The sequence below is a fragment of the Callorhinchus milii genome, unplaced genomic scaffold (genome assembly GCF_018977255.1).
Source record: "Callorhinchus milii isolate IMCB2004 unplaced genomic scaffold, IMCB_Cmil_1.0 Scaffold18, whole genome shotgun sequence".
Taxonomy (NCBI): domain Eukaryota; kingdom Metazoa; phylum Chordata; class Chondrichthyes; order Chimaeriformes; family Callorhinchidae; genus Callorhinchus; species Callorhinchus milii.
Genome location: NW_024704759.1, coordinates 2,926,694 through 2,945,893, shown reverse-complemented (window position 1 = coordinate 2,945,893; position 19,200 = coordinate 2,926,694). Strand labels below are relative to the sequence as shown.

At 48.7% G+C, this 19,200-nt stretch overlaps 1 protein-coding gene across 1 annotated transcript in view; it reads right to left on the bottom strand.

The window, feature by feature from the left end:
• Positions 1 to 5,030: 5,030 nt before the first annotated feature.
• LOC103173111 (ASXL transcriptional regulator 1) overlaps positions 5,031 to 19,200 on the bottom strand; it is a 35,554-nt gene continuing 21,384 nt past the window's right edge. The window contains exons 7-13 of the mRNA XM_007885779.2: positions 19,023 to 19,140; positions 17,297 to 17,473; positions 16,528 to 16,691; positions 12,397 to 12,493; positions 10,935 to 11,040; positions 9,247 to 10,297; positions 5,031 to 8,243 (exon numbers count right to left, since the gene is read on the bottom strand). Coding sequence (XP_007883970.2) covers positions 5,373 to 8,243; positions 9,247 to 10,297; positions 10,935 to 11,040; positions 12,397 to 12,493; positions 16,528 to 16,691; positions 17,297 to 17,473; positions 19,023 to 19,140 — 4,584 coding nt within the window. The 3' untranslated portion in view covers positions 5,031 to 5,372. The remainder of the gene's footprint in view (positions 8,244 to 9,246; positions 10,298 to 10,934; positions 11,041 to 12,396; positions 12,494 to 16,527; positions 16,692 to 17,296; positions 17,474 to 19,022; positions 19,141 to 19,200) is intronic.

The window sequence follows — 19,200 nt, the reverse complement described above, 5'->3', positions numbered from 1 at the left end:
GTTTAATTAAATTACAAATATTTTAGGTAGAATATAATTACAATATGGTATACTATACACTGTACGTAAATAACCAGTTTTTTCCCTGTGATTTTAGGGAATGAAATAGTTAAGTTATATAAGTTGATGAGCTCCTGATAACTCATCACTCCAGTTCGGCACACGTATAAATGGGGTATTGACAGCACGATGACTTAAGTGGTAGTGGGTGCTCAACCAACAATTTGAATTGCTTTGGGATGTCCTTACACAGGATATATATCGCAAAATACTGTATAATCCTGCATTTGATGTAGCGTGTCATCATGACATCTCAAAGCCCTTCACTGGATTTTATTGTAAAGGGTAGTGAATGTGATTTTTGGAGGCCACCCCAGCAGCCAATTTGGACACAGCAATGTCCTATAAACAGACCATTTTATCAATTACAAATGACCAATGGCCAGGACACCAGGAGAAATTCCCTTCTCTTTTTGAATAGCGTCCCAGTATCTTTAATGGCCACCTGAACAAGCAAACGGGACCTCGATTTAACGTCGCATCTGAAGGGCTGCACCTCTGACAATGCAACGCTCCCCCACACCCCACTCCGCGCTGGAGTGTCAGCGTAGCCTGAGCTGAAAATTTTCCGACGTGGGGTTTGACACCCACAGCCTTCTGACTCGAAAGGTGAGAGCAATACCAACTGAGCCGGTCTAGCACCCGGAAAGAATATTACCATCAAGGCTAATACCTTGGAAAGCATTCACAAACCTGCAAAACATAGAAAATGTTCGATAGCTTATCGACAGTGCATAAAGCCTATACAATTTACATAGCGCCTTTCAAAGCACTGCATAAAGAGCTCTGTAAAGAGCTGCAATTCTGCAGGGTGGAGGGGAAGTCGAATACCAAATTGACACCAGAAAGGAAACAATCCTCAAACCTCAGGATATTCGAATCTCCCTCCATCTTCAGATTCACTGAAGCCAACTTATCAAAATGTTGAAACCTGCTTTGTTCAGTCACTACCTCGTTTATTTCCTACTGTACATTTTAATGGATTAAAAAGGTTAGACAGAGCAAGGCAGTTGTGCAAAACAATAATTTACATTTTTCACTGTTTGGGGGTAAAAGAATAATCTAAACAACTTTTTTAAAAAAAATCCACTTTATACAAAGACTTGCCGAACAAACAGGCAAGCACATTGATGGCACTTGAAGCTCACTCTAAAGGGGGGGTGGGGGGTTTAAAGGCAAGTTCGCTCGTAAAGCACACCGTCACAACAACAACTTGCATTTATATAGCGCCCTTCACGAGGGGTAGCGTCTCGGATTGATACAATTTTCAATGTACATTACGAATCACTTTGAGACATCCTTCCAACGTGAAAAACCCCTGCAACAAAAGGATTATTTATTATTAATGAAGGAGTGTTGTGAGGAGACCACACTCACACCGACGTACCCACTAAACAGATTCCACCTCAAGGTTTGGTTTGAAAACTTGGCAGCGTGCACAGAACAAATAGATCTGCTCAGATGAAAGTCTTTAAATAATCATCTCAGGTACACACACACCTGTGCATACCTCGCTCACCACTTTACTGAAAATACCCACAAACTGTGCCACAAGGTTTGATTCAACACAGTTCTGGGACTGGGTGAGTTTTTCTTCCAACCCCCGTTTCATTGCCACCTCCCACCTTCCCCCACCCCCAAACACTGAATTGGAAATCCTGCACAAAACCACATGGTTTCTACTGCTAATTAGGCTCATTGGAGGATCTGACTTGGACATTGTTTAGAATTAAACCCTGTTAACATGCGCTTCTGTGGCTACCAGTTACTGTGTCAGCATACCCAACCACCCCCCAACACCACACCCAACAAAGGAGTTTCAAGAATATATTAAATCAGGCTTTGAGTTAATGATAAATAATAAACATAAATATATATTACAAGTGTCAGCCTTTCACCCCAGGAGTGTTTCACAGGATTTACTGTCAAGTGTAGTGACTGTGATGTGACTTTGTAGGCAAATAAGGCAACCAATTTAATACACAGCAACGTCCTGCAAACAAAAATGGAGTGACTTTTTAGTAATATATGGGGGTTTGTTGGCAGGATGCTGGTAATCTAGGTAAAAATAGGTGTGGATCTAAACCTGGGTCTAAACTTGCACCATTCTTCACCGTGTGTAGAATACAGTGCATTCTTAAATTCAGTCATAATTGTAAAGCCAATTTTCTATAGGTTCTTTCATGTCAGGACTTGGAACTCGTACAGTCCAGGCTGAGGCACCAGTGCAGAGCTGAGAGCGCACTACATAATAATATAATAATAATAATAATCCTTGCATTTGATATAGCGCTTTTCACGTCGGGAGGACGTCCCAAAGCGCTTCACAGAACACACTGTAAAGTGAATTGACTGTATATTTGTGGGCGAACGCGGCAGCCAATTGCGCACAGCAATGTCCCACAAACAGTCGTAGATTGAAAATGACCAATTTATTATTGTTTTTTTTTTAGTTTTGGAGGGATTATTATTAGGCTCTGTGTGGAGTAAGGAAACTTGCCCAAGGTTTCGCCCTCTGCCTGGAATTGAACTCAGGTCTCTCACTTGCAAAGCGAGTGCTCTAACCACTGAGCTACAGGACTCCACATTGTTGGAAGTGTTGTCATTCAGATGAGATGTTAAACCAAGGTCCCAATCTGTCTCTTCAGATGATGATAAAGAGAAGGGAGATTCTCCCAATATCCTGACCAATCCCTCCCCCCACCTCCATTAAAAAACATTCACTTCACAACAGCTTGTTGTGATGTTGCTGTGTGCAAATTGGCTGCTGTCTTCAGGCACAAAATCCAGTCACTCCACTTTACAGTAAAAACCCCTTGCAGCGTTTTGAAATGTCATCATGTCATCAAAAACACTGCATCAAAACGCAAGGATAATTACTATGCAATAATAGTCCTTATATTTGATTTGGCACCTTATCCCATCTTTGGGGGTCTCAAAGCACTTCGTAGAATATACTGTAAAGCGAATGGACTATTTTGTGGGTGAAACACAGCAGCCAATTGCGCACAGCAGTGTCTCAGTCATTTATAATGATAGTAATCCTTGCATTTGATGTAGTGCTTTTCACGTATTCTAGATGTCTCAAACCACTTCACAGAATATACTGTAAAATTAATTGACTGTATATTTTGTGGGTGAAGCATGGTAGCCAATTGCGCACAGTAGCATCCCACAAACAGTCGTGGATTGTAATGACCAATTTATTATTGTTTCTTTTTCTTGAGGGATTATTATCAGGTGTGTGGAGTAAGGAAATTTGCCCAAGGTTTCACCCTGCCAGGAATCGAACCCAGATCTCTCGCTTGCAAAGCGAGTGCTCTAACCACTGAGCTACAGGACTCCACATATATATAATATATAAACTCCACATTTATATTATATAACATATTGTACAAAAAGGGTAAGAGCAGTCAGTCTCTGGCTTACATTTCCAAAATGAAGAGATCGACAGTGAACACGCAAAGGTGCTACATCGCAATAATCAATGCGTTTTATTCATTTTACTACACAAATGTTCAATACTGTGTAAAGGTGTAAATAAAAATACAGCATATTACAGACAAGAGATCACCCACTCATCAAAAGACCAATAAATCCCAGGCATTTACTCAAGTCAACACAACCGAGTTGAGATACACAACAAAAAATAAAAAAACACCGAGGAGAAACGAGAAAGACATGATTGCTAACAAAAAAATTAATTAATGTACCCTGAGAATGAGTTTGTAGCTTTACCACTTGTAAATAAAATTTATATTTGCAGAATGTCTTTGGTAAACAGATGAGTCTCAGGACAGACAATGAAGTCAAATACTTCTCATCATAATTGTTCTTAGCAATTTCAGATGGGGAGGGGAGAAGGAATTGGGAAACAGGGAGGATTAACAGGACGGAGGGAGAAAATTATACAAACTACTACTTTAAGGCCACCTAAACAAGCTTGCATCGCTGTTGCTAACACTGTTCACAGGTTGTAGTTTACTTCTTTCAAAAATAGTGTGCGTACGTGTGTGTGTGTGTGTGTGTGTATGAGAGAGAGACAGAGAGAGAGAGAGAGAGAGAGAAGCGATCAAGCAAATCGGAGTAGAACAAAACAAAAGCAAAAAAAAATGCATTTAACATCACATCTCAAAGCGCTTCACAGAATATACTGTAAAATCAACAGACTGTATATTTTGTGGGTGAAACATGGCAGCTAATTGTGCACAGCAGCGTCCCACAAACAGCCGTGGATTCAGGGACCAAATTATTTTTGGGGAGGGATTATTACCCCCGGAAAGCAATCCCCTAATTGACTAACAACCAGGTTCCTACTTCCTGCTAACTAAACAGAGGCATGTGGTGTAAGAAAACTTGCCTAAGGTTTCACCCCGCCCGGGAATCAAACCCAGGTCCTCTCGCTTGCGAGGCGAGCGCTCTGACCAATACACTATAGGACTCCAAATAAAACAAAAATAAACCCTAAAACATTTAGACAGTTGCTGCATCGGCAAATGCTTTTCAGATTCCCCACTCCAAGTCCTTCTTTAATCGAGAAATACGGACACCATGTAAAGCAGATGACAAATATACATGTCATGTACAGTAAGACTATGTGCCACTTTTGTTGGTTTGAAGGGTGGGATGGGGGGGGGGGGGGGGGAAATGCGGAGGTTGCATTGCAACAAACATAAAATGGAGAGGAATGGGGAAAAAAAAATGAGGTAATAAAAGTTGAACACTATTAGGTTTTATTAGGGCATCATCAACAACATCAAAAAACCTCACGCTTCGCTCTGCGAGCAACTGTACAGCAATGAGACTTTTTGGTGTTTTAAGTTTCTTTTGTACAGACAACAGAAATAATATATTAAAAAAAATCAGTGCATAGAGAGCGTTGAGTTTTTGTTGACTTTTTTATATAACACACATTTCTGGCAAATGAAGAGACTTTTTTAAAATATATATATATATGTATGATTAACCCTAATACATATATAATAATATATATATTAAAAAAAGCATGAAATAAAATACAGGATCTTCAACGGATAGCTGAGTCAGTCATGATTTTGCACACGGGTAGTTGCTTGTTCTGCACAGACTTTCAAAAGAATTCACCTAACTTTGCATTTATGTACAGTGGACAGACTGGTCTCACTCACACACTCTCTCTCTCCCCTTCAACCCTCCCCCCACCCCACAAAAAAAAGTTAAAAAAAAAGGCTAAATTATACACCGTGATGTGTAACTCTGATACATATATGTTGCACTTTCACCATGCTTATAATAACCCACATTACTGCAGCGGAGATTGGGAAATCTCTTCACTATCTTACCACAAGACATGATACGCACAGCTTAGACGGTCCTATACAATCGTCGTGACAAAATGCCCCACAGCCTTTGCACATGATCATGGCTTTTAGCCGGCAGGAACATTTCAGAGTCATCTCCTCCACGCTGGTGTTGCCGGCAAAAGTCTGGCCAGACAGCGCAGAGTTGTGGCTGGCAAAGTTCGCCTTCTGGCTGAGGGACATCATGCTCCCGGCGATGGAAGCTGGGAAGCTCCCGGCGGAGAGCTCCGATACCGAGGCGCTGGCGATGTGGCTGAACCCGGTGGAGCTGAAGGAAAGCTTCGGGAGCTTCCCGTACAACTGCTGCTGAACGCTGAACGGCGAAGGGGTCGGGGAGCAATCCGCCGAGCGCTGGAACTGCAGCCCGCTCTCACGGATCGCCTTCCCGATGGCGCTATCCACCTGCACCGAGCTCACCAGCCGCAGCTTGTCTTTGGGATCCAGCGGGAAGTGGGTCCCCCCCTTCAGGCTGACAATGTCCTGGCTCTTGCTCATCCCTCGGCAGGCGGGAAGGCCTTCGGTTTTGATGACTTTAAAGCCCTCTCTCAGCCTGGGGAGCCAGTCCCTCCGGAGGGCGAGAGCGGGCAGACAATCCGTGCCCACCAATCCCACCAGCTTCTCCGGGTGCTCGGCCCCCGGGCCCTTGGACTGAACCTTGATGACTTCCGTCACCCTGAAGCCCCCGTCCTTGTGTGCCGCAAGGTGGGGGTAACCGCGGGCCTTTGCGATCACGGAGCCGAAGATGGCGTTCCGTGTCCCGTCCAGGCGCCCGCTGGGGACATAGTAGCCGGTCACAGCTCCGATCTGCTTCAGTGTCTCGGGGCCGCTTCTCTGTGAGCCGGGCCCCCGAGTGTTCAAGGGCCCCTTTAAGCCCGTCTCCTTACCCCCATTTTCGAAGCCGCAGACGGCCTGCGGCCCCCGTACGCCACTCTCCTCCACCGCCCCCGAGAGAATCAGTGCCCGGTTCAACTGCTCCTGGGAGATGAAGCCTTCGCCATGGCTCCTGCTTTCCCGCTCCAGGACCACCCGAGTCTGCATGAGGGGCTTTCTGGGCAACGTGGCTGCCCACTGCCTGATCAGCTCCGGGCGTTTCTGAACTATGATGTCCCGGGATTCCCTGGCCGGTGCTTTGTGTGGATGAAGTTCGGTCGATTCATCACCGCCCCTGGGGTCTGTTTGGCCGGGACTGGGCTCAGGCCGGAGCGGGGGGCTCTCGGGTGGGGGTCCCGCCAGCCGGGTGATCTCCAGCTTGGTGCTGGAGTTCGACAAAGGCAGCACTTTCTCCAGGGGGAGGCTGCCCTGCAGGAGCTGCGTGACCAGTGGGTTGTTGGCCTCCACCGACGAGAGGGGGCGGCTCGAGCCCAAGCCCCCCAGCCCTGGCCTCCTGTGGCCGTCAGCGCCGGGCAGCAATGGGGCTTCTGCCGGGTACGGCTGCGGTGTTGTTGTTGATGTCGGATCTGGGGCTCGCTCCCGTGGACCCTCCTGGGACAGCCGTGGGAATCCCGGGCAGGATTCCGCACTGTCGCTGACATAAGGGCAATCGGGACCCCGTGCGTGGTCCATCGCACCTTCTCCAAGATCGTGCCGGGGGAAGCTGCCGGTGAGAAGCTGACTCCTCATTGCGTGGCTCTGGTCGGTGTCCGATCCCCCGCTTCGTTGCAGGACTCTGCTGGCCAAGCGCTCGCGGGGGCCGAGCTCCGGGAGGGAAACCGAGGGCTCGGTTTGCGGTCGGACCCCCTCCTCCTCTGCTTGCCGCTGCTCGGTGTCCCGTTCCTTCACAGCCCCCTCCCCCGGTGCAGGAAGCTTTCCCTTTGCTGGGGGGGAAGCGGATACAATCACTGACGTGCCTGCTCGTTGCTCCACTAAAGAGGGTCCGCTCGAGCTCTCTCCCAGCGTTCCAGCTTCCAACCGATCACATTCCTCCAGCTCCGAGCAGCAGCGGCTTCCCTCGGCCACGGTCTCAACCGGCTCGGGCGGTGATGGCGCCACCATGCCCGGCCCCGGAATCCCACCCTCGGCTTCCGGAGACTCGATCGGAGGAGCTGACGGTAAGGACGGGCGATCCGTGGAGCTGGGGGCGTCGGTCTCACAGCCGGAGCTCGGTGACGACCCTGGTGTCGCGGTCGCTGTTGTTATGGTGACGGCGATGCTGGGCTCCGTGGCTTGGCACGGAGTCTCCTCAGTCTCCGGGAGGAAGCCATCGCCACTCAGGTCGACAGAATCAGGCGTCTGGACACGGAGGTCGGTTTGGGAGAGAGACAGGACGAGAGTCTGGCGGCCGGAGTTTCCGTCCTCCTCCTCCTCTTCCTCCTCGACAACGGTGTTGGTCGGGGAAACGACTAATGGGACATCGCATTCGGGTCCCGGCGGCCGGTCATCATCGTTGTCGGCCGCTAACACACTGTACCGAGCCGGATCGCGATCCTCGGCTACAACACTTTGCTTACGATCAGCGCTGCGGCCAATCCCGGGCTCCTCTGTGCTGCCCGAGGCACCGGCTTGGCGTAGCTGTGCTCCAGGCTGATGTTGTGCCACACTCGGTTCAGGAGCCGTTGTTCTTCCGTCGGGATGGGCAATGGCACCTCCCCCATCACCACCAGCACCTTCTCCCTCCCCCTCCAGCCCTCCCCCGCTGGCGGCCGCAGCAGACGCAGCTTCCCGCTGGGCTCGGGCTTGCTGGGCTCGGGCCTTGATGTCGGCCAGTGTCCTGGCCCCCGTCCTCTCCCGGCTGCCTCCTCCCCCACCGCCTGGTCCTGCCCCGGCCGGGCTGACGATCCTTGGCCGGATCTGGTACGCTGGCTGACCCTTGACGACCCACGGAGGCTTGATTCTTGAGAGCTGGATCTGCCAATGAGAAACCGGACACGTCACCGAAATGGCCTCCATCTCCGCCTCCCCCTCCACCGAATACCCAGGACGGACTGGGACCCAGAACAGATTGGGGAGCGTGCTCCACCACCCCCGCACAAAATAAGGAAACTTCCCTTAGGGTAATCCAACTGGTGACCAATTTCATCCGGCACCATCAGCCCCCCGTCCCCCATTTCATCCGGCCCACCCGCTCCCTCCATAAACCATAAATGTTATAAAAAAATAAACGTTTCTGGAAGGGAAACACAAAAATATTGCTTATGCGTCTCGGCAGCCAGAAGGTTGGACCGGGGATTGTGAAATTGTGGAATGCAAAACCATACAGATGGAATTAATCGGGAGGGGAGATGTTTACAACAACAATAACAAGATTATATTTGTATAGCGCCTTTCACGTCGGGAGGACGTCCCAAGGCGCTGGACAGTGTACAGCATTTCAGACCCGAGATAGGGTCAGGGGGGGAAAGGGGAGGGGAGAGGGGACATTGTTTTTCACCTTGCATACGGTGTATCTTTTTTTGGTGTAAACTCCCCCCACTCCCCTGAGCTTGGTTTGCAGTCTTATATTTTTATATATTTTCACTAGCGAGCTTCGGAGAAAAATGAGGAATGGATGCAGCGATAGGAGTTTGGAAGGAGAGAAAAAGAGAGTGAATGAGAGAGTGAGGGAAAGAGCAAGAGAAGAGAAAGAGAGAGGGGACAAACAAAGAGGATAGAGGAAGAGAAAGAAGAAAGTGAGGGAGGGAGTGAGGGAGTGAGGGAGGGGAACACCCCTCCTCACACTATGCTCCAAACCAGAAGAATGAGCCACTTTGACCAGTCCTTGAGCAACAGCAGAACAAACGGAATCTTCCCGCATGTGGGTTCGACAATTAAGAGGCTATTAATAATAACATTAATAATATTAATAACAATACCAACAACAATAATATTAATAATAAGTATTAATAATGTCAATAACAACAAAGCCCATTACCCTAATAGGTGGCACCTTTGGCTCCTCTCTCGTTGGTTGTTCCCTTTCTGTCCGAAAGCTATCAATTGGGGTCCGAAAGGACTGATGCTCGTCCAGCCTGGGCTTCTTTTCGGGGCCGGAGGTGGAGGCACTGGGCTCCGCCGACTTCCTCTTCTGCTCCTTGGCTTCCGCGCAGCTGTGCTCTGGCTCGCTCTTCCAGGCGGCAGCCCTGGCGCTCAGGCAGGTGGTCTGGTCCCTGGGGAGGCTGGCCGGTTGTCCGGTACTCCGCTCCACCCTCTCGCCGCTCCGCTCTGGCTCCCCGTCAATCCGTTCCGGCTCCGGCTGCAGGCTGACCGGCTTCAGGCTGACCGGCTCCGGCTGCAGGCTGACCGGCTCCGGCTGCAGGCTGACCGGCTTCAGGCTGACTGGCTGCAGGCTGACCGGCTGCAGGCTGACCGGCTGCAGGCTGACCGGCTCCGGCTGCGGGCTGACCGGCTCCGGGCTGACCGGCTCCGGCTGCCGGCTGACCGGCTCCGGCTGCCGGCTGACCGGCTCCGGCTGCGGGCTGACCGGCCGCGGGCTGACCGGCTCTGGGTCTCGCTCGGGCCTCTCCTGGGACACCACGGGTTTCTCCGGGGCTGGTTTGGGGTCGGGGTCGGACTTGCTTGGGATCGCTTCCTCCCTGTTCCTCTCAGGGCAAGGCTCGCTCTTGTTAACCCTCGCAGCGCCAGGCGGCTCGATCACCTGGACCTCCTGTGAGCATTTCTCGCGTCCCCTTGAGTCCCGAGACGGCAACGAAACATCAGCCGACTCGTTGGGCTCAGGTTTGGGCTGGGGCTCGGGCTGGGGCTCAGGGCTCAGCTCCGTCTCCTTAAGGACGGCACGCTTCACCCGGCATTTCAGCTCTGCCTTTGCGCTTCTCGTGCATTTCCTCAGGCTCTCCTCGGGCCTGTGCTGGGGGCTGGGCTGTTTGGACGGTCCTGCCTTGTGCGGAGGCTGGGAATTGGCTGCGTTCCCCACGCCCGCTCGGCAGTCAGTTTGTTGCTCCAAGTCTTGTTTGGACAACCCCAGCCTGTCAACAAGCACCCAAACAAAACAACAATCAGAACAAGTCTCCTCAAGCGTTTTACAGGTCATTCATTACCTGAAGTCCCTCATCTAATTTTTTTTCTCTCTCTCTCTGTCTCTCCCCACCAACCCCCACCCAGCCTTTTGGCACCCTTCCCCCTTCTGGGAGTTAGAAACAATGACACTTACAGCGCAGAAGGCCACTTGGCCCATCAGCTCACAAAGCAACAACAAATTATACTGTATAGCGCCTTTCACATCGTTGAGAGGAGACTGCTCCAAGCCCACTGCTTGCTTTATCCCCAAACTCCTTCGAGCCCCTCCCTTCATAAATTATCTGTTCCCTCCCTCCACACCCACCCCCCAACTTCATATTAGGCATTCCTCTACCTTTCTTCTCCTTCCCCCCACCCACCACGATTTTCACGTAAGAGCCAAACAAATCCCTGTGGAAAATTTCTAAGAATCCACTCTCACACTGGAAGTTACTTTCCTTTCAAGAAAACAACATTCCAAATTAAAGAGCGGCTTCGGGATATTTTCCTGCAAATAATTATGCTCCATCTTTCAACTTGAAGGCAAACGGGGGCTAAGTCTATCAAGGCAGGGCCCTCAGATTGGGAGAAAAACCCAAGGCTTACCGCTGTCCATAATAATCCTCGAAGAATTTCTCCTTCCACTGTTCCACCTTTTTCTCTTTCTCCATTTCCTGACGGAGTCGGAGCTGCATTTCGGGTGTAAATTCGCCTGCACGAATAATAGTAATAATAATTATCCTTGCATTTGATATAGTGCCTGATTGAAACGTCTCAAAGCGCTTCAAAGGATATATTGTAAAGTGGATTGACTGGGTATTTTGTGGGCAAAACACGACAGTTAATTGCAACCAGCAGCGTCCCATAAACAGTCGTGGATTGAGTAACCAATTTGTTTTGTTGTTGAAGGATTACTACCCCCGGAAAGCTATCCGCCAAATCAACTGACAACCAGCTTCCTACTTAACGCTAAGTAAACAAAGAGAGCACGCCAATTCTTATAATTTTTTTTAAAAAAGAGATTACAAAATTCACACTTTGAAAACCACCCGTTTGCAAAAAAATACAGTTGCTGCATTACACTGCTGCAAAATGCTTCAAGGCTCTGCACAAATCTGGCTGCTACATTTGCCCACAAAGCAATCGCTGCATTTTAATAAATACTTGCATTTAATACAGCGCCTTATCATGCCGTTGAGACATCTCCAAGTGCTTCATAAAATATACTGTAAAGCAAATTGACTTGTGTATTTTGTGGACGAAATAGCCGATCAAGCTTTTACAGTGAATCCTGCACTTGTCAGATGTCAAATGAACCAATTAGTGACTATCTTCCAGGGGAGGAGGGGAGAAGGTAAGTGGGGTCTCCATGGAGCTGAACTAGTGCAAAGGTGACAATGAAATCGAGTCAACCCTGTGTGCTATAGTGGCTTTCGTGGTGGGAGGACGTTTCAAAGTGAGGATTTACTGTAATGGGTGGTGACTGTGCACCTTGTAGTCAAACACGGCACACTACCCTGCAAACGGCCATACAGTGATTCTATCTGGGGGGAATTGTAGGCCAGGATACGCACTGCTGAACTGGAGAAACCCTGAATAAAATCAAAGCTGCATTCAGAACAAAAATGGTAAAATGATGCAATAATCTAAAACCGTGGGATCTTTAACATCCTCCCGATGGCACCTCCGACAATGCTGAGCGCACAGCCCCATAGCATCAGTCTGGACTGAGTTCAAAGACCTGACGTAGGGGGCTTGAATCCACAACCTTTGGACTCAAGTTGCCACTGATTGTAGCAGTGTCAGAGAAGCTATTTTAATTAGAGAGAGAAAAAGAGTAAACGTGTGCATACGCCAGTCCAACCCACTGTGATACAGTGGCTTTTATGGTGAGAGGATGTTTCAAAGTGCTCGACAAGATTTACTGCAACAGGTTGTTGAATATGCATCTTGTGGCTAGACACGACAGCCAATAATGTGCACAGCAACGTGCCGCAAACAGCCGTGCAGCAATGGGACGCCATTTTAAGTAGGGTTGTACGTGGCAAGGTTAGCGAGGGATACTTACCCTCTGCTAATCGCTGCTTCCACCCTTGAGCCGCTGATGTGAAAAACTCGTTATTGAGGGCCGAGCTGCACAGTCGCATCGTGCCGTCATTCCCGACCTGAAACGAGAATTTTTGAAAAAAAGGAAAATTAAATACGTAATTACATTTGCATAGCACCTTCCATGTCGGGAGAACGTCAGGAATTTGGACACGACCGAGGGGTGGGGGTGGGGAGGATTAGGATCAGGGAAGGTGGAGGGCAGGGTGACCAAAGGCGCGGTCGAAGAGCAAGGTCTTGAGATGTGCCTTGAAGGAGGCAAGGGAGGGAGCGAAGAGAAGTGACTGTGGGATGGAGTTCCAAAGAGAGGGGGTGGAGAGGCTGAAGGCCCGACCGCTGATGGTGGGGCGGGACAGGCGTGGGATGTGGAGTAGGCCAGAGCCTGCTGAGCGGACAGTTTGATATAGGGTTACAGGTCACAGAGCCAGAAAGGGGCTCATTGCTCCTACTTCAGCACGTGAATTTACCTGCCTTTTCCTACACCTCTATTCCTCCCTCCCCCAGCGCCCCTGCAGTTTCCTACTTTTTTTTAAAAAAAATCTGTCTCGTTCCCTCTCGAAAGCCGACACGACATGGATCCTGTCTCAACCACCGCAAGGCCCATCCATGTTGAGACACCATATGGATACGAAACCAAACAGCAATGGTCATACAGTTCACATCACCCACCTGTGAGCAAAGTCAGCTCGTCTCATTGTCTGGGTGTATTCTAACCTATTGTTGCGGATTCACTTTTTCCAATTCCATTTAATATTTTAAACACCTTTGTGTGTTTCCCATCTGAGACGTTTCTTTCTCAAGCCTGAAGAGTCCTGGCTTTGTCTAATCTTTGCTCGTAGCTCATTGCTCAAAGGCGCTCTCACAGGTGGATCAGGCTCTAGGGAATGACTGGCCGAATCCTGTTCCAAAGTTCATAGTGTTACTGCTCTAACAATAAATAATTTAAAAAACAATAATAATAATTTGGTCACTCAATCCACGACTGTTTGTGGGACACTGCTGTCCACAATTGCTGCCGAGTTTTGCCCATAAAATGTCGTCAATTCACTTTACAGTATATTCTGTGAAGCACTTTAAGACGTCTCGAAGATGTGATAAAGCGCTATATTAAATGCAAGGATTATTATTATTGTTAACATTGGGGATCATCCTAGTTGCTCTCCACTGCACTGCCTCCAGGACGCTTGCCTAAACTGGATAGCTGGGTTTGGTAGGGAACTCTGAAAATGGCCCGGGTTCAGGAAGTCCTTTTAACGAGTGCTACACAGAGCGAAGGAAATTGTGAAAGCGGATAATGAGTCTACAAAGAGAGGCAGGAGGTCGACTCCAAGCAGCTCGAGGGAGAACAGAAACCTCTTCTGGAGACGAGGAGGGGAAATAAAAGCCTTTATTCATTGATGATTTCAGATCGAGCACAGCTCATACATCTGAAAGCTTCGAGTCCAGTTATTGCAGACAGCTCCACCCACTGGCCTGAGTCTCGCACACAAGCCTCGCACCCGTCAGGGTTTTTAAATCGCGTTCGCAGACAATTTACCGACGTTGATCATACTTGCGGGATGTTGCTGTGTGCTGATCGGCTGCCGCATTCTGCTACAGTTGCTGCATCCTTTACAGTAAGTCCTGTGAAGCGAGTCAAGTCGTCCTCCCGATGTGAAAGGTGCTGTGTCGAATGCAAGGATGATTATAATATACACTGTGTGGAGCAGCTAAAGGTCAGAGCTGGGCTTCTCAAGGTGACTGAATAATATTAATAATCCTTGCATTTGATACAGCGCCTTACCATTGTTGAGACGTTTCAAAGCGCTTCACAGAATATTTTGTAACGTGGACGGACTGTGTGTTTTGTGAGCGAAACACAGCTGCCAGTGTCCCATAAACAGTCGTGGATTGAGTGACCACATTTCTTTTTTTCCCCGAAAGATTATTACCTCCAGCAAGCAATCCGCCAATCAACTAACAACTGGGTTCCTTCTTACCACTAGAAAAACAGATCTACTGCTCTTGCCTTATTAAGCCAGTCCGGAACCTTGGCGTCTCGTTTGACCCTCAACTGTCCTTTCTATCCCACATACGTGTCATGAGCTGCTCTGCCTTTCCCCCACCTCTGTAACATTACCCGGCTCCACCACTGTCTCACATCGCAGGCCGCCACAACCCTCATACAAACATTCATAACATCCAGGCTCGATTACGCAAACTCCCTGCTTGTCAGCCTCCCTAACTCCTCCCTCCAGATCATCCAGAACTCTGCAGTCCGTGTCCTCTCCCGCACCAGGCTCCACAACCCTATCACCCCCATCCTCGCCTGACTCCACTGGATTCCCATCACACAGAGGGTACATCTTGCACAAGATCCTGGTCCTCACCTTCAAAGCCCTCCATGACCTTGCTCCCTCCGACCTCTGCGACCTTCTAACCCCCTACCAGCCTGCCTGCTCCCTCCGCTCAGCGGGCTCCGACCTGCTTCACGTCCCTCGCCTCACCTGCCCCACCATTGACGAGTGAGCCCTCTGCCACTCTGCCCCCACCATCTGGACCTCCATCCCACAGTCCCTGTCTCGCTCCCTCCCATACCTCCTTCAAGAATTGGTGAGCTTGAAAGAATTAGCTCGGGGAAAAGAACAGATCTTTGCAGCTCACTATTATTGGGCACATTTCCAAACGTGTTTTAAGATTTAAAATTTGTTCATTCATAAATCTTGAATGCAGGTACACTGTGGCAGTCTGCAGCTCTGGGGATCGGTGCATAATTATTGAACGGAGTGTTCAGAAAGTATAATTTTAATATTGTGAAGAAGACCCTTCGGCCCATTTGATCACATTCTTCCAGAACACCCACTCAACCACCCACCTGTCCTCCCATCACAGCACCAATCCCACATGCCCACCCACCGCCGCCCCACACACAGTCAGCAATTAAAGCATTATCCAGTTCGGTGTTGCAAATCTTTCACTGCTTGCAATGGGAAACTTCACTGAAAACAAATGATGAAAGAAATGCTACAGGCAAACGGCCTGCATTGCAATACAATTTACATTTACATATACAGCGCCTTTCACATTGGGAGCCAGCATGAAAGAGCTTCACACTGTTGGCTGGGCACCTAGGCTGGGAGAGGGGGTGGGTGGGGGGAGCCAAAAAGCGCACTGAGAAGAGAAAATGTGGTCAAAGAGAAACGTCTTGATACATCACACAATTGATTAGACGACTCTTACCAACTTCGAGAGACTGTTTGTTAAAAAAAGTGTCGATTGCAATATATTTTAAGTGGGCGACTCCAGATATGATCGTAATACAAGAAGGATTCAGGTACAAGAAACAAGAATCCTCACTACCCTCCCCCCAACAGTTGCTCAAAATAAAAATAATGGATTCTTAAATGTAATTTATGGATGTGGTGGGGAATCTGGATAACGCAGCTCTTCATTATTCCAAACAGGGCCCCAATTAGCTCCAGCCGCTGAAAGTAACTGCAGTGGAAGTGCAATTAAACAAACTCTAGCCTGTCCTGGAGGAAGTCTGTAATGACTTCAGGACGTTTTAAGTACTTGTTGTGGGCAAAATGGTACCTCGGGTTCTCATGATTGGAGCCACAGCCCCACCACTGAGTGTTTAGCAAACAGGTTAGTACCCAACCTGTGAATGTTTCCAATTTGGATATTCTTACAACAATAATAATCCTTGCATTTGATATCACGTCGCTGAGATGTCTCAAAGCACTTCACAGAATATAGTGTGAAGTGAATGGACAGCAGTGTCCCACAAATAGTCTTGGATTGAGTGACCAAATTTTTTGAAGAAAAATAAAAAGCCATCCGTCAACTGACTAACAACTGAGTTCCTACTTACTACTTACTTACTGCTAAGTAAACAGGTGTGTGGAGTAAGGAAACTTACCAAGGTTTTGCCCCTGCCCGGGAATCAAACCCGGGTCCTCTCGCGTGTGAGGCGAGTGCTCTAACCAACACGCCACAGGAGTTTCCGGTGTGCGTCAGCGAAAACAGCACAGCTTACAATCAGCTGCAAAGCTCGATACACAAGCGATGACATGTGTATCGATTATGATGACGTGATTGAATGGGTTCTTACCTGCTGGTCCACGTCAGGCAGCAGGAAGAGCAGCTGCTGCTGGAAGTGCAGAGGTAACGAGGCGAAGGTCCGTGAGTTGATCAATGCGCGCAGGTTCGTATTGACCAGGATCGATCCAGGTGTTTCTACATCAATCTCTTCCCCACGGTTTCGCTTCATTTGTCCTGTTTGCAGAAACACAAACACGCGCACACATGATGAGGTGCTGCAACACCATCGGCAATGCAAGAGAGAGATCTGCCTGAGCGCGGGGGAAAGGAAAGTCTGCCTTCGATCCTCACAAACTTAGAAAGTTTAGCGTTTAGTTTCAAAAGTGATCTGAACATCCGAGCTAATGATGGCCTTTAATAAAAAAAATACTTCTTGCGTTCCATACCGTGAAACGTCTCAAAAGTGCTCGATGGAGAATTGCGGTCAAGTCATTAGACTGCATTTTACAATAATAATCCTTGCATTTGATATAGCGCCTTATCACATCCTCAAGCCATCTCAAAGCGCTTCACAGAATATACTGTAAAGTGAATTGACTGTATAGTTAGTGGGCGAAACACAGCAGCCAATCGCGCACAGCAAACAGCCAGTGAAGTAAACAACCAACTTCTAATTGGGAAGGATTTTTGACCAGGAGAGAGAAACTCTGTTTGTGATGTGGTGGTGGGTGTTGTGAGAGTGTGTGTTTGTGCATACACACAAAAATCATTGCGGACACATGCGTTATTCCAGGAAGAGAAAAAGACCCTGACTCCCGGGCTAGGGATTCAGGCCTCACCTGTGCTCGAACGTCTCAGGTTTCTGAAGTGCTGCCCGGGTTTTCGGCTGAGTCCTGGCCTGCACTGCAGCTTGCTGAGCTCCGCTCGGCTGTACTGAGCAGCGCTGGAGGCCACTGTGCAGGAACTGCTGCTCAATGCACTGCTGGATTCGCCATCTGTATGCTTGGCTGCGAATGCTTGCGAGAGAAACAAAAACACAAAACACACCGCTCTTTAATCAAACCATTTTTTTTGGTCAGCCAGGTGTCCGACACATGTTGAAACTCATCACCATGTTTAACAATATCTGAAACAAACTGAGAATTCCATCTGAACATATGCACATCCCACCTGGAATTCCAGAAGTAGATTGTTGGAATGGAATGCACTCTCGCCCTGGAGGGATGCATCCTGCTTACCTAATTCCAAAAAGTATTAGGCACAGGTTGGCAAGAGCCAAGGCTTGGGGGAGCCCAGAGGGTATGTTGGGGTAACTGCTGGAGTCTAATCAGCTTGTTATTGCCACTAAAGAAACAATGCTGATTGATTGCAAGAACACGACGCATCGGACAACAACAACATTTGTATAGCGCCTTTCATGTTGGGAGGACAACCCAAGGCATTGGATAATCAGTGTTTCAGACCCGAGCTGGGGGGTCATGATTGGGGAGGGTGGAGAGCAGGGGGGGAAGGAGATCGAAGGCACAGTTGAAGAGGAGGGTCTTGAAGGAGGCAAATAGTCTCATAGTCTCACTGTTTTTTTTTGTTATTTTCACAGAGAGCCCTTCCTCTTCGATAGTGCCTTCGGTCATCCTCCCACCATCCACCCCTCTCGATCCCAACCTCCAGCTCGGATGGAAACCCTCGACTGTCCAGTGCTTTGGGACGACCTCCCGACGTGAAGGCCAGCGATATGAGTGCAACTTGTTGCTGTTGTTGAGCCTTGACGGTGAACGTTGGTGGGTTATTTTAAATCATTAATACATACGTTAAGCTAATCCATCAATGCATATGAAACAATTATTTGCAAACAATCGATTTAAGATGTATTTAAGAGGAAACTTGATGTGTACGCAAGAGATATTTACAATACGCAAGGGAACATAAAACAGATTATATATTATAGAGTGACTTAAACCAGAGGAGGGGAGGTAAAGCAACACAATCCTGTTGATAGTCTAATGTCAATGCCCTCGCACTGTCATTAGAAGTGGCACACTGCCTGATATTCCCCCCTTGCCCCTCCAGGGGGCACCAAAGCCAATTCTAGCCTTAGCACCTGCGGTCGACTCGCTATAAACAGGGACGGACATCAAAAGGCAAGGATTATTGTGGTTACGTTCATCATGAGGGAGGGCGATCGGTGTCTGTGGACTCCCTGACATTCCAGCGCAAACCCTGACCCCGACCCAGTGCAACGCAAAGAACGACAAAGCCACAACAGCAACTTGTATTTATACAGCGCCCCTCACGCGGAGTAGCGTCTCAGAGCGCTTGGGATTCGCGTGCGAGGGGCCAGACTCAGGTTAAGATAATAATATAATAATCATATCAACACCACCACAAACTTGCATTTATATAGCACCCTTCACGCAGGGTAGGGTAGCGTCCCGGAACGCTTTAATCCTTGCATTTTATATAGTGCCTTATGTCTTCAAAACGTCTCAAAGTGCTTCACAGAACATACTGCAAAGTGTAGTGACTGTATATTTTACGGAAAGTAGCCCGGGGCCGCTCTGCTCTTACCCGAGGCGGACTCCACATGCTCCCCGTTGACTTTCAGTGGTGTCAGCACCACCCTGGGGATGGACTTGCTCATCATCACCGGCACGCCGATCTTCTTCTTCGGCTGCTGCTTCGCGGACTGCAACGAGACGCGAGCGCAAATGTCAATAGAGAACAACACACTGTCCGTTTAACTTGG